Raw genomic sequence first — 12,624 nt, forward strand, 5'->3', positions numbered from 1 at the left:
CAGATGCGGCGCCTCCAAGGAGGGCACGACGCCAATGGCGCCGCCGTCGCACGTCCAGAGATGGACAGGGTTCACACCCTTGAGAGCCCCATGCAGTAGGGGACATGATGCCTCACAATGGTACCCCCTAGCAGGTAGCACGACGCAACAAGAGCGCCGCCACCATCGCCACTGACAGAGGTGTCAGTGAAGCCTTACGGCCGACTCAGCACCATGGCTGCCACATGTTCTTGACCAAGCCAATAGTCCGGTCCTCCTCGCCTCCGCATCACCTCCACCGGAAAAAGCCCGGCACAGCCCAAAGCACCACCACGACGCCACTAGCAAGCACCAGCCAGCCCCCAGCCCCACCACCGAGGCGGCGCCGGACCAGCATCAGCGTCGAGCCCGTCTCACCTCAAAAGCCCCAGCCACCTCACCTCAAAGCCCGTCGCCTGTGCGCTGACCCCAGCTAGCTACGGCTGGCCACGGCCGCCACGGCCAGCAAGGCCCGCCAGGACCGGGCCATGGCCAAACACGACCACCACGGCCAGCCACGAGGCCGCCATGGCCGGCCACGGCCACGGCCACGGCCACGGCCACGGCTGTAGCCACCTCCTTGCGCTTCCCCGCACCGGCCGCCGTCGCCGCCGTCTCCACAGCGGCCACAGCCGCCACCGGGGCCGTCCGCGCCAGCCGCAGCTGACGCCACCGCGCCCAGCGCCAACCGCTGCCCCTCCCACGCATAGATGCGCGCCCCTGTCGCGCAGGCACCGGATCCGGCCGAGGCATCGCCGGATCTGTGGCCTCCTGCCCCACCGCCGCGGAGGGCCTCCCGCGCCGGCGAATCACCTCCGAGAAGTCGTGGCGGCCGCGCCCACCCCGAAGTACCGGAGGCCGGGTGGATGGCCACGCCGCCACCTTTACCACGGGCCGCACGAGTTGCCGGCGGCCCATTCAGGCGGCGGCGCGGCGGGAGGGGCCACGGGAGAGGGGCGACGGCGGCGGCTAGGGTTGTCGTCGCCCGCACGGGAGCGACGGGACACTGTCCTGGATAACATAAGAACAGGTACCCCTGACCCAGTTCTGCCCTGACCAAGTGAACATCCTGCTATGAATTGGGGAGCTTACCGAACACCGTCAGTTTTACACGGCGGACGAACCCGAAACTACAGGAAATCCATCCAGCAAGGCCACGCGCATTTTCTATTGCGTTGGAAATAAGAAGTTTCCATTTGAAAAAAAAAGATAGAAGAAGAAGAGGGAGAAAACCGTTGGCACGCTATGCGCCATGGGCATGAGACCGTTCCTGCACAGGACCAACAGCCAAAACGAACCAACCAGCCAACGGCCGAGCCACATGCGCTGGTCCCGCCCCCGGAGCCTCTCGGGTCGGGTCCAAGGTTTTAAATAGCCGGCTATACTTCCGCTATAGACTGCTATAGCTTCTAGAGAGGGCGGCCGCTATGGCATTTAGCCCGCTAAAGCCGGCTATATCCCGCTAAATTCCGGCTATAGCCCGCTAAATGCTATAACGGCAGCTCTGCCGCTAATCGTCTTAGCCGGCGATTTAAATCCTTGATCGGGTCCCAGCCAAAGCCGAGCTGGCCTCCGGCGCCGCAACGTTCGCCACGCCCACGCGGCGCCTCCGCATTGGCTGGCCCAAGCATCCCTTCGTTCCTCGGCCGCTTTCCCCTCCCATCATTCTCCATCGGCCGCCTCCGCGGGCCCCTCTCGTGCCACATTTACCCCTCTCCCTCCCGTTCAGCCAGCCGGTCGCCACCGGATGCCTCGCCGGCCTCCCGGCCCATTATTAAAGCGACACCACCCCTGCCGAGCTCGGCCAGTGCTGCTAGTACGCCGCCGCGCCCACCTCAGCCCCTCGCCGAAGCGTCCAGCTGTGCTTTCGCTAGTGAGTGCTGAGTGGGGCGGTGCGTTGCCATCGCGTTGGACGGTTGGAGTAAGGAGGTTCCAGCAGCAATGCCGGCGGCGGCGCGGAGTGTGAAGGAGCTGGCGGCGGCCGGGGTTGTCCTGGCAATGCTGCTCTCGGCGGCGGCGGCGCAGCACGACTACGGCGACGCCCTGCACAAGTGCATCCTCTTCTTCGAGGGCCAGCGCTCCGGGAGGCTCCCGCCGGACCAGCGCGTCCGCTGGCGCCGCGACTCCGGGCTCCACGACGGCGCCGCCGCCGGGGTACGTGCGCTGCATTTGACTTCTTGCGTCGCCGCTGGTCGCGAGTCGTGACTTGATTCATTTTCTGCGGATGACGGAGCAGGTGGACCTGACCGGAGGGTACTACGACGCCGGCGACAACGTCAAGTTCGGGTTCCCGATGGCGTTCACGGCGACGCTCATGTCGTGGGGGCTCATCGACTTCGGGCGCAGCTTCGGGCCTAACAGGGAGGAGGCCCGGAAGGCGGTGCGGTGGGCGACGGACTACCTGATGAAGGCGACGGCGAGGCCCAACACGGTGTACGTGCAGGTGGGCGACGCCTTCCGCGACCACGCGTGCTGGGAGCGGCCCGAGGACATGGACACCCCGCGCACCGTCTACAAGGTGGACCCCTCCCACCCGGGCTCCGACGTCGCCGCCGAGACCGCCGCCGCGCTCGCCGCCGCCTCCATCGTCTTCCGCGACTCCGACCCCGGCTACTCCAAGCGCCTCCTCGACCGCGCCGTCGCCGTAAGCGCGCCGCCGCCCGCCTGCTTGTCGAGCCCGTGATGACAACTCGGCAGTGCCAGTGTGAAAAAGGTTGCGTTTTTTTGTCCCTCCATTGTATATGGCAGGTGTTCGAGTTCGCGGACAAGCACCGGGGCCCCTACAGCAGCAGCCTCCACGCGGCGGTGTGCCCCTGCTACTGCGACTACTCCGGGTACCAGGACGAGCTGCTGTGGGGCGCGGCGTGGCTGCACAAGGCGTCGCGCCGCCGCGAGTACCGCGAGTACATCAAGCGCAACGAGGTGGTGCTCGGCGCCAGCGACGCCATCAACGAGTTCGGCTGGGACAACAAGCACGCCGGCATCAACGTCCTCATCTCAAAGGTGAACCTACCTCTTCAATCTCAGTTCTTCACCCTTGCGCGTGCTGAACCACACCCATGGACCGTGGTAGAACCCATTTATCTGTGGGCATTGGGGCATTGCGAGCTCCAACTCCATGGAGGTGGGTTGGGCTATTCGCTGACGTCCGAGGCAGTGGACGCACCCAAATCTTTTGCTATTAGTAGGCCGTCATCAGCAATGGTCAGCGTGGCGTTAAGACGGGGATGTGTGTCTTGTTTTGGCCGCTTCTATCGATGCAACATCTCTGTTGCGCATCGTGCAGCAGGCGAGCACATGGTGCTCTGCTCCCGACGAGGATGTCATCAGCTTTTCGGTGGGCTCGGAGCATGTCAGCCTCTGCATGTCCTTGACGCTAGACTTATCTGCCTATCTGGCAATCTTCGGTGCGATACTGTCATGACATTAGATTTACCATTACTTAAAAAAAAATTAGATGCTTGACCCATGAGCTTATCTCTCTATTCGCTGCAACCAGTCAGCAGTATTTTTCTTACACCAAACCAGCATCCACCAGCCAGCAGTATTTTTTTCTCACAACAAATTAGCACTACCACCAGCAACAGCACAGCGAATAGAGTGATATGAAAGCATTGGAACAAGTTGCATTGGTGCAAATGTTACCGGTGCTACAAGTTATTCCATATTCCAAACTCCTTTATCATGAATCTTGCTACTTCCTCTGAAAAATAGTGTAAAAAAACTAGCCAGCTGATCAAATGTACTGCATTGCTGCTTTCTAGCTTTAGTTTTTTGATTAAGTCGAATCCGCGTGATGATTATACTGTCAACATCCTCCGATCCACGCATGTCCTGAGGGCTGCAACTGAGAGGCTATTCAGCTGGTAGGATGAATAGTGCTCGGTTGGTAGAATGAATAGTATTATGTGAGATGAAATAAATTGAGATAAGCTGAGACAAGTCGTGCCAAAATCAGCCGAACATCGTGTGAATCTAGGATGGGCAGATTAACATCCTCGCATGTCCCTGAGTCCCTGGCTGGTGGCTGTAACTGAATCTAGGATGGGCAGATTAGTTAACATCCTCGTATTATCAATTGGGCAGATTAGTTTAAACGAAACCTGAACAAGCAGTAAACTGCGCATCAGCCGGCACTCCTATGAAATCATAGCTTATCACTGTTGGGGCTGTAGCAACACGCTTGTCTGCTGCAATCTCGGGTCTCCTCCTAGGTCCTTGTGCTCCGCATGATGCCGGAGCAGGCGAGCAACAGCTCGAGAAAAGCAAGCGGGAGACTAGCAGCAGGGTTGCAGCGAAGAAGCCTTTTCAGAGGCTTCCCGTCTCACGGGTGTACTGTAGCGAGTTGAATGCCCAAAATACCCTCGAGCTTGTTTTAGTAGTCAGTAAATCATCAAGCAAATAACTAGTGTTAAACTAGTAATCCTCTTTTTATTATTCTTCAGGAGGTTCTGATGGGGAAGGACGAGTACTTCCAGTCGTTCCGCGTCAACGCCGACAACTTCATGTGCACCCTCCTCCCTGGCATCTCCAATCACCCCCAGATCCAGTACTCTCCAGGTTCGGTTTCATGGACACCACCACCTCTAATCCTGCTCTGATTCGGATTCAGGTTGTAATGCATCGATTCAACTGGATTTTAACCTTCTCCGTCCCTGCCGCAGGCGGGCTGCTGTTCAAGGTGGGGAGCAGCAACATGCAGCACGTGACGCAGCTGTCGTTCCTGCTGCTGGCCTACTCCAACTACCTGAGCCACGCCGGCGGGCGGGTCTCGTGCGGCTCGTCGTCGGCGTCGCCGGCGCAGCTCCGGCACGTGGCGAAGCGGCAGGTGGACTACATCCTGGGCGACAACCCGCTGCGGATGTCCTACATGGTCGGGTACGGCGCCCGGTTCCCGCGGCGGATCCACCACCGCGCCAGCTCGCTGCCGTCGGTGGCGGCGCACCCGGCGCGGATCGGCTGCAAGGCCGGCGCCGCCTACTACGCCAGCCCGGCGCCCAACCCGAACCTGCTCGTCGGCGCCGTCGTCGGCGGGCCCAGCGACGCCTCTGACGCCTTCCCGGACGCGCGCGCCGTGTTCCAGCAGTCGGAGCCCACCACGTACATCAACGCGCCGCTCATGGGCCTCCTCGCCTACTTCTCGGCCCACCCCAACCCGGCCGACTCCGGCGGCGACTGAAAACATTGGGCTCAGGATGGAGTGGTGACGACGAACGTATGGGCCTGTGTATTTTAGGTGGGCTTTGGTTCGTCTTGCTCGGGCCCGGCTGGGATTTGCCTGGTGAATTTGGCCAGCGTATTGGTGTTTGAGTGTGTATCCGTACGTGTACGCTACATCGTTGTAACTAGATAACTAGAGCCACCTCCTTTCCTGCTAAAATAGATCAGGGAAGAGGAATTGGTAGGCTGCAAGATTGTATTAGTAGTACTAGGTTATACTAGTAAGATTAAGTCTGCTACTGCTTGCCACTTTTGTGCATTTGACGGGTTTGTCTGAGCATTTGTGACCGACTGAAACAAGCAAGTAGGGAGCAAGGGAGCCATAGATCACATGTGCAAATGTAGCTGTACTGTCACCGTGTCACCAACTCACAAGTTCACGGGTGGCTATCGCGGTGGCGAATCTTCCCTGCTGTGCATGGGCACGGCCGCACGCTGAATCTGAATGCCAGTTGACAGAAGACCTTTGTTGTTGTTTCTTTTCAAAAAAAGAAGACCTTTGTTCAAAAAAAAAAAAGACAGAAGACCTCCGTTTGCGACAGCAGCGAGATGAAAACGTCTGCTCCTTCAAACAAGGCCACTCTTGCGAGCATTAAAGAGTATATGAAGGCGAGGGCTCATGCAGTATTTAAATTGGATGATTGCATCAAGCAAGTTTCTTCAGCTATTGAACAAATTCAGATGCCCTCCAAGATAACACGAGGTGTTCTACGTCGTCACGTCGATCAGTTTGGCTTGATTACAAACGGAAAGTGACAAACAACTGAACAAGTGACAAAATTGCGGATTTCACCCATCCCATGAACCATTCTCCACCCCGGCCGCGCCGATCATGCGGCTCCACCGCTGCAGATGGCGGTGAGCAGCACCGGCAGCCTCGCCAGGGATGACGACGAGGTCCCCTGCGCCGGCCTCCGCAGCTTCCACCCCCCGCTTTCCTCCGCCGCCGCCGGCCGCACCCGCACCCTGCCGTCGGTCTCGGACACGGGCGAGACCGCCGCAGCGTCCGTCTCCCCCGCGCCGTCGTCGCCGCACAGCAGCCCGGCGCCGGTGAGCTGCCTCTCCATGTCCAGGAAGTGGCCCAGCGACGTGGGCGTGCGGGCGTCGTCCCTGCACAGCCTCCACCAGCCGGCGCCGGCGCTGCGCCAGCGCCGGCGCCTCCACCTGCGGCGCCACCTCCGCCCTTCCTCCTCATGCGCCGGTGCGCGGGGTGTCTCCGTCCCATCCCCTGCATCCCGCCCCGGCTGGTGGTCCTGCGCCTGCCCCGGCTCCTCGTCGGCGAGGGACACGCCCATCAGCGTCCCCAGCGTCGTGCTCCGGTCCCGAAAGAACGACCCCGTGGACTGGCACCAGAAACTAGAATCAGGATTGCCGAGATTATGCTCATGCACATCGGTGATTTCTGTGAGAGAGAAGGAACCTCGGTGGCGACATCGGACGAGGAGGGCGATGTGTCCGCAGTCCGCGGAGGGCGAAGATGGGATCATGTCGCCGTCGCTGTCCATCTTCTTCTTCTTCTTCCCTTCCGGCGACGATACAGTGAGGTGGCACGCTGCACTCAAGTGTGGGAGCTCGGTGTGGCAGACGGCGGGAGAAAGAGATCGCGTGTTGCTCTCAGATTGATTCCTCCCTTTGCTTTGAGCGATCCTCGCCAGAATCTCTCAGCCACCCAGCCACGGGATGCAAGAGCCAGAACCGGAGGAAGGCTGCAAGCCTGCAGCAACGGTCAAGCTAGGCCTCTGCGCGAGCACTGTGCGGCCGTGTCCCTGTGCTCGGGGAAATCAGGGGCCGTTTAGTTACCAAAAATTTTCAACTCCCCTTTAAACACATGTATGAAAAACTAAATGTAATTAAATAACAAAACTAATTACACAGTTTGGATGTACACGACGAGACGAATCTTTTAAGCCTAATTAGTGCATGATTAGCCATAAGTGCTACAGTAACCCATATATGCTAATGCTGCGGTCAAAGGCCTCAAAAAATTCGTCTCGTGGTTTCCAAGTGAGTTCTGAAATTAGTTTTTTAATTAGTATCCGAAAAACCCTCCCGACATCTGATCAAACACACGACGAGACATCCAAAATTTTTTACCAATGGAACTAAACGGTCAATCCCTGGTTTTGAGTCCAGAACCTTTGACCAATATGTGGCGTAAAAAAACAGAGACTAGCATTATAATAATCGACTTCCAAGATGATGTGGTTTGACGACGCTGTTCGTTGGCAGAGAGCAACAGCAACTGCGGGCTGTGGCGAGACTGCATGTTGCAGACTGCATTGCATGCTAATGATAGTAGTAGTACTGTGCTTAGCGCTGTATTTCATAAAAAATACTGTGCTTAGCGTCTTTTTGGTCTGTCTCTGCCTCTCTTGTTTGGCGTTGCAACTGATTTTCTTTTTCCCAACAACATCAACTGATTTTCAGCGCTATAGCTTTGGATTCTTTTATCGAAAAGAGTTTTATTAATAGAGAGGTTTTTAAGCAAATCCAGATGCATTAACAGGGACAGAGGCCGTGGGGCAGGGGAGGCATGCCCCCCCCCCCCCCCCCCCCCCCGCGCACGTGTCATTGCAGTTGCACTAATTAGCACTAAGTCTCTGCCGCAAGGAAGAAGCAAGAGAATTCTTTGGCTCGCCTGGCGCAAGGCAAGAAGAAGCAAGGAAAGAAAGAAAATAAGAAGTTGGGGGCAAAATGGAAACTGCGTGCATCAGGAGCGTGTGTACGTTGGGTGGGTAAGATATTTTTTGGTGCAAAAAGAAGATCCAAAAGAGCAGAAGTATTTTGCTGCATATAGTTTTTTTCCAAAAAACTTTCTTCCAGGGGAGAAATATTTTTAATTGTTTTAGTTCTTTAGTATTGAAAAGAAGTTTTATTAATAGAGAGTTTTTAAGAAAATCCATATGCATTAGCAAGGACAGAGGCTATGGGGGGAGGGGGAGGCATGCCCCCCCTCGGTTGTAATTGCAGTAATTAGCACTAATTGTTTTAAAAAGTAGATAAAAATGTACATAAAGTGTTTATGTTAGCTCTTTATTGGCGGGGAAAAAATCCTAGCTTTGTTCCTAACTGAAAGGACTAGCAACATGTCCGCGCGTTACCACAGTTAATATAAAGTTTGCTTGAACATATATGATATGAGACCATCAACTGTATACCGTGACCACACGATGTATTAAAGTTTGCACGAACATATATGATATGAGACCATCAACTGTATACCGTGACCACACGATGTATTGATTGTCCGGTTTGTTATTAGGATCACGATTGATTTGTCGAATTCCGATTAGAATTCCAATTGATTTGTCTGCGTTCCGATTAGAATTCCAATTGGCGGAGCAATGAATCATTGCTTACTTTAGAAATTGTATATGTATATGGTATTACTAATCAAGTACCATTTCGACATGATTTCGGACTCGTTTTTTTCAAATCCATTTGTCAACGACACGTGGACGTTTTCTCCTTGCCGGATCCAGTGAGTTCTTTTGTCCCTCCATCGTCTTCTTCAGCGACGGCACCACTGTTGATGCCACTGTCGGCGAGGATGTTAGGAGGTTGTCTACCACTTTCTTGAGGAATCATGGGATGGTTATGTTCCATCTGCTTGGGCAGTTTTTCCCTTTCTGTTGTTCTGTTGTTCGGTGTGTGGGGGCAGCCGGCGGTGCTTGTGGCGTCAGAACCCAAGTTCCTCAGCGTTGTGATGGACATCGGTCATCTTCTACTGCTTGGGCGTTCAACGTTCCCACGGCATGTCGATGCTCTCGATGTGCTACTCGGTGATGTGGCGGAGTTTCGCCAGGAGCCCGCTCTGGGCGCCGGTGACGAAGACGACCGGGAGATCCTCGTTTGGGCTGCACTGTAATTTTTTTTTGTTTTCGAGGGTGCCTTTGCAAAAGTTGCAATGTAAACCTTATCTTCTATATATGAAGCAAATATGCCAATGCGTTGCATTAAAAAAAAAAGATAAACCTCGCATACTTCTACTCCACACCAATGATGACCGCGTCTGGCGCATCCTTTGCCACTAAAATTCAGGTGGTATCAATCCATAAATTTGACTACTATATAGGATCGTAGAGCTGGTTGAAAAACTCGTGGCTCGTTATCTTGCTCAGCTTGTAGATGATTTAGCGCAGCTCATCTCTTCTTACGATTCACGCATCAAAAGAGGGCACATCATTGGGCCACGTCACGTAAATTTCCATCTAGCATTGGATATCAAACGGACGTCATCGAGCGGTGCAACGTGCGCTGCGTAGGCTTATAGTTCAGCGATGCAACGTGCCTTTGCGTATGCGTGCAGTCCCAAAGGCTTCGTGAAGTATCGAGAAAATCCCGTCTAGAAGAGACTGCTTTTTGACCCCGTGTCCTTATACCATCCGTTCCCGTACACTCGTATCTTCTCTTCCCGTTCCTGGTGCTGTCACAATCGCACCGCAAGAGAAATCTCCCCTCAAACGAAAGGTACGTCATCTTCTCTATCGTGATCCTTCTTTCCGTATCGGACTCTTGGAGTATCCATCCGCTATTCACCCAGGCGGAGTGAATGGCATTCAGCCTCTCTCCCGCCGCGTCGTCTCGCAGTCGGAGGCCTATCCGCGCCTCACACTCCACCTCCTCCGTCGTGTCCAGGCTCTCCACGGCGCCCTTACCTCTCGCTCGCGCTGGCTGGACACCGCCCGCTTGGATCCCGCACAGAGCCGGCTCTAGGCACTAGGCCGTGCCAAAGGGCGCCGCGGGCCGCCTCCTCGCACACCACGATGGCGGCGCGGACCAGCCCCTCGACCTCCGTGCTGGGGCAGCGGCCCCGAACGTCAGGATGCTCATGCAGCAAAGAACGGCGAGGCGAGGTCGCCATGGTAGACAGGCCCAGGCGGCCGCCGGCCCGCGCGGAGGTCGCGGACGGGACGGGGCCCGGCGTCGACGCGCTCGTCGTGACGGGGGACGTGGTCGAGACCAGGGACAACTTCAAGCGCAGCATGGGGGTGCTCAGGGCGCGGTTCGAGGCCGTCTTCTACGTGCCCGGGAACCACGACCTCTGGATTCTCCCCTCTCCCTTCCTTGCCCTGCAACTGCAAGCAAGGTTTGACGAAATGCCTTGCCGTAGCTGTTCTTGCATAGCTTAGTCCACCTTGAACGATACAGCTAGCGGCAGCTTAGCAGCTGAATTTGATCCAGCGGTACATTGCAACTTTTTGTCTTGCAGTAGCATGGTTGGTGCTTATCCCCGTTTAGTATGCTGCTTAGAGGCCTAATTTTAGAGTCGACAAAGTGTACCTACCAATGGATTTCTCTAGCGGAGGAACAGGACCAGTAGTAGCCCACGCCTCACACTTTGACTCCTTGACCTCATAGCGTTTCCCCTCCTGCACATAAACCAAAAGGCCCCTGTATTCTATTCCTCCTCAACTATGTTTATATAAGACTACCTCCAATCAGATTACTATGTGCTACTATGTAAGTTTCCGTTACTTTAATTTCTACACACTTTATACTAACAAAAAATTTACATGTATCTACAGGTAGCAACACCACCAACTGATCCGAGAGAAGTGACGACTAGGAGTGAAAAAAAAGGTAAGTAATACTAACTAACCATTATTCACCTATTTGTATTACTATTTCTATGTACGTTACATCATTTGTTTCTTATCTATTACAACATATGCATTTTTCTACTGGTTTGTCATGAGTTACTAATTTATCATCTCTTCTTTTTGTTGTCCTGCAAACCTTAAAGAATTTTAAAAAACTATACAAAGTATACAAAAATAATTACAGTGCTTCTAATAATATTTCAAATAATTACAGTGCTTGGGACAGTACAGAAAACCATGGCGACAACAACAAGAAGCATGACAAACAGCAAAGAAATAAGCTTAAAATTAAAGAATGATCAAAGGTAAGATATCCCAACTGTTTGTACTTGCAAGCTTCACCAACCAATTCCATTGACCACGTACTACTCCAATAGTCTTCACATTATCCATTTTTACCATTTCATTTCTATTGCATATACATACTACTCCCAAAATTCCAAACTTTCGAAAAAATTATTATTTTAATTGACATATATAGCTTTCCTTATTTTCCCTCCCTCTGGCAGGGCTACACATCTAACACCAAGGCACACAAACGGAAGGACATTTTGGTGTGCAGGAAACGGCAATGTCGACAGCTGCTTTCGCTAAGTTGCAGAAACAACTTTTGTTAACACACACTCTCACTAAGTATCTTTTAGTTCAATACATAGAAAAAGATATACGAGGTGACATCAGGTTTTACCATACCTAACTTTTGCGCACGAAGATTATGTTAACTGCCTGTGCTAGGCCATCGTATATGAATTTCTGCAACGCCTAGACTGCAACCAATATGCTGTATTACAACTCGCTGCCCACAATGTACCCACAATTTAGTGGTTCTTACTTTTACCGAATCAGGGCATTCGCCACATTGTTCTGTTCCACCTGAACTGCCTTTCGACCAATGGTCAAACCAGGACCTACTTCAAATACAATTCTTACCTAGATTTATGCAAAATCCCTCAAACAAAACAAAACTACAGCACAGTCAAAAAGGCCCATCTATGTTGAAGCCAGCTACCACACTTGCCATTCGTGGCAACGCCACGAACATTTCTAGTTACATTTGAGTTGAAGCTTCAGCTTGTTTGTTATAATGAGCTTAGCTCGAGCTGCTCGCGAGCTCAACGAACCAGTGATGCGGCACAACTGCATGCCACCGCTACACAGCCCAACAACCCAGATGGCCCAATAGACCAACCCTACCTGCAGCAGCAATCCTTTGCCCTGTTTGGTTTGCCCTAGCACAAGTAGCACAAAAACTTTGACCAATAATTAAGGGTACTAAATAAAGGTAATTTACAAAACTAACTCCACAGCGCTGTACTACTTAGCGAGACGAACCTAATGAGGTCTTTGACCGCACGATTAGAGGATGGTTACTGTAGCATCACTGTAGCCAATCATCGATTAATTACTATCATTAGATTCTTCGTGAAAAGTTACACCCATCCGTGAAAATGTTTTGCAAATAAACTTCATTTAGTACTCCATGCATTGAAGATTCTTTTCTCGGGAAATGTGTGGTATGCTATGCCACTGGAAAACAAACAGGGCCCTTATCCCCGTTCTCCGGGACCCCAACCCCGCCGCCGCTTGTGCTTCCCCTGCTCCGTGCTCACGCATGCCTTTGCCGTCCACACTACCACCACACGGAAGCAAATCCAGGCACAGGGTGAATGGATTATTACTCTTGCATCCAGCGAGGGTCTGCTCCAAAATCTGATGAAGCAGGCCAGCGGGCGAGCAGATCCCAGTGGAGGATGTCGTCCACTCCTCCAGTGACATCTTAGCC

General features: G+C 53.5%; 1 protein-coding gene, 1 long non-coding RNA gene and 1 pseudogene across 3 annotated transcripts; 2 read left to right on the top strand and 1 right to left on the bottom strand.

Moving 5' to 3' along the window:
- Positions 1-1,727: 1,727 nt before the first annotated feature.
- LOC120640926 (endoglucanase 6-like) lies at positions 1,728-5,518 on the top strand. The gene is made up of 5 exons (XM_039916867.1): positions 1,728-2,172; positions 2,255-2,662; positions 2,767-3,021; positions 4,464-4,578; positions 4,683-5,518. Exons 1-5 carry the CDS (start codon positions 1,960-1,962, stop codon positions 5,195-5,197), a joined length of 1,506 nt encoding a protein of 501 aa, XP_039772801.1. The 5' UTR covers positions 1,728-1,959; the 3' UTR covers positions 5,198-5,518.
- Positions 5,519-5,838: 320 nt separating this feature from the next.
- On the bottom strand, positions 5,839-6,895 carry LOC120657680 (annotated as a pseudogene).
- A 2,726-nt stretch (positions 6,896-9,621) lies between these two features.
- On the top strand, positions 9,622-11,647 carry LOC120640935. 2 transcript variants are annotated; one of them, XR_005662063.1, is made up of 4 exons: positions 9,622-9,708; positions 10,767-10,821; positions 11,056-11,146; positions 11,351-11,647. It is a non-coding gene; the product is annotated as an uncharacterized LOC120640935 (long non-coding RNA). The 2 variants fall into 2 exon arrangements; XR_005662056.1 differs by lacking the exon at positions 9,622-9,708 and adding an exon at positions 9,755-10,327.
- Positions 11,648-12,624: the final 977 nt, after the last annotated feature.

Source organism: Panicum virgatum, chromosome 1K, assembly GCF_016808335.1.
Source record: "Panicum virgatum strain AP13 chromosome 1K, P.virgatum_v5, whole genome shotgun sequence".
In the NCBI taxonomy this organism is placed as follows: Eukaryota; Viridiplantae; Streptophyta; class Magnoliopsida; order Poales; family Poaceae; genus Panicum; species Panicum virgatum.

Bases quoted from the DNA above. Each gene is read 5' to 3' on its own strand.
- LOC120640926 (XM_039916867.1), top strand. From the start codon at position 1,960: ATGCCGGCGGCGGCGCGGAGTGTGAAGGAGCTGGCGGCGGCCGGGGTT. The intron at 2,173-2,254 runs GTACGTGCGCTG...ATGACGGAGCAG, and splicing joins ACGACGGCGCCGCCGCCGGG to GTGGACCTGACCGGAGGGTA. The intron at 3,022-4,463 runs GTGAACCTACCT...ATTATTCTTCAG, and splicing joins TCAACGTCCTCATCTCAAAG to GAGGTTCTGATGGGGAAGGA.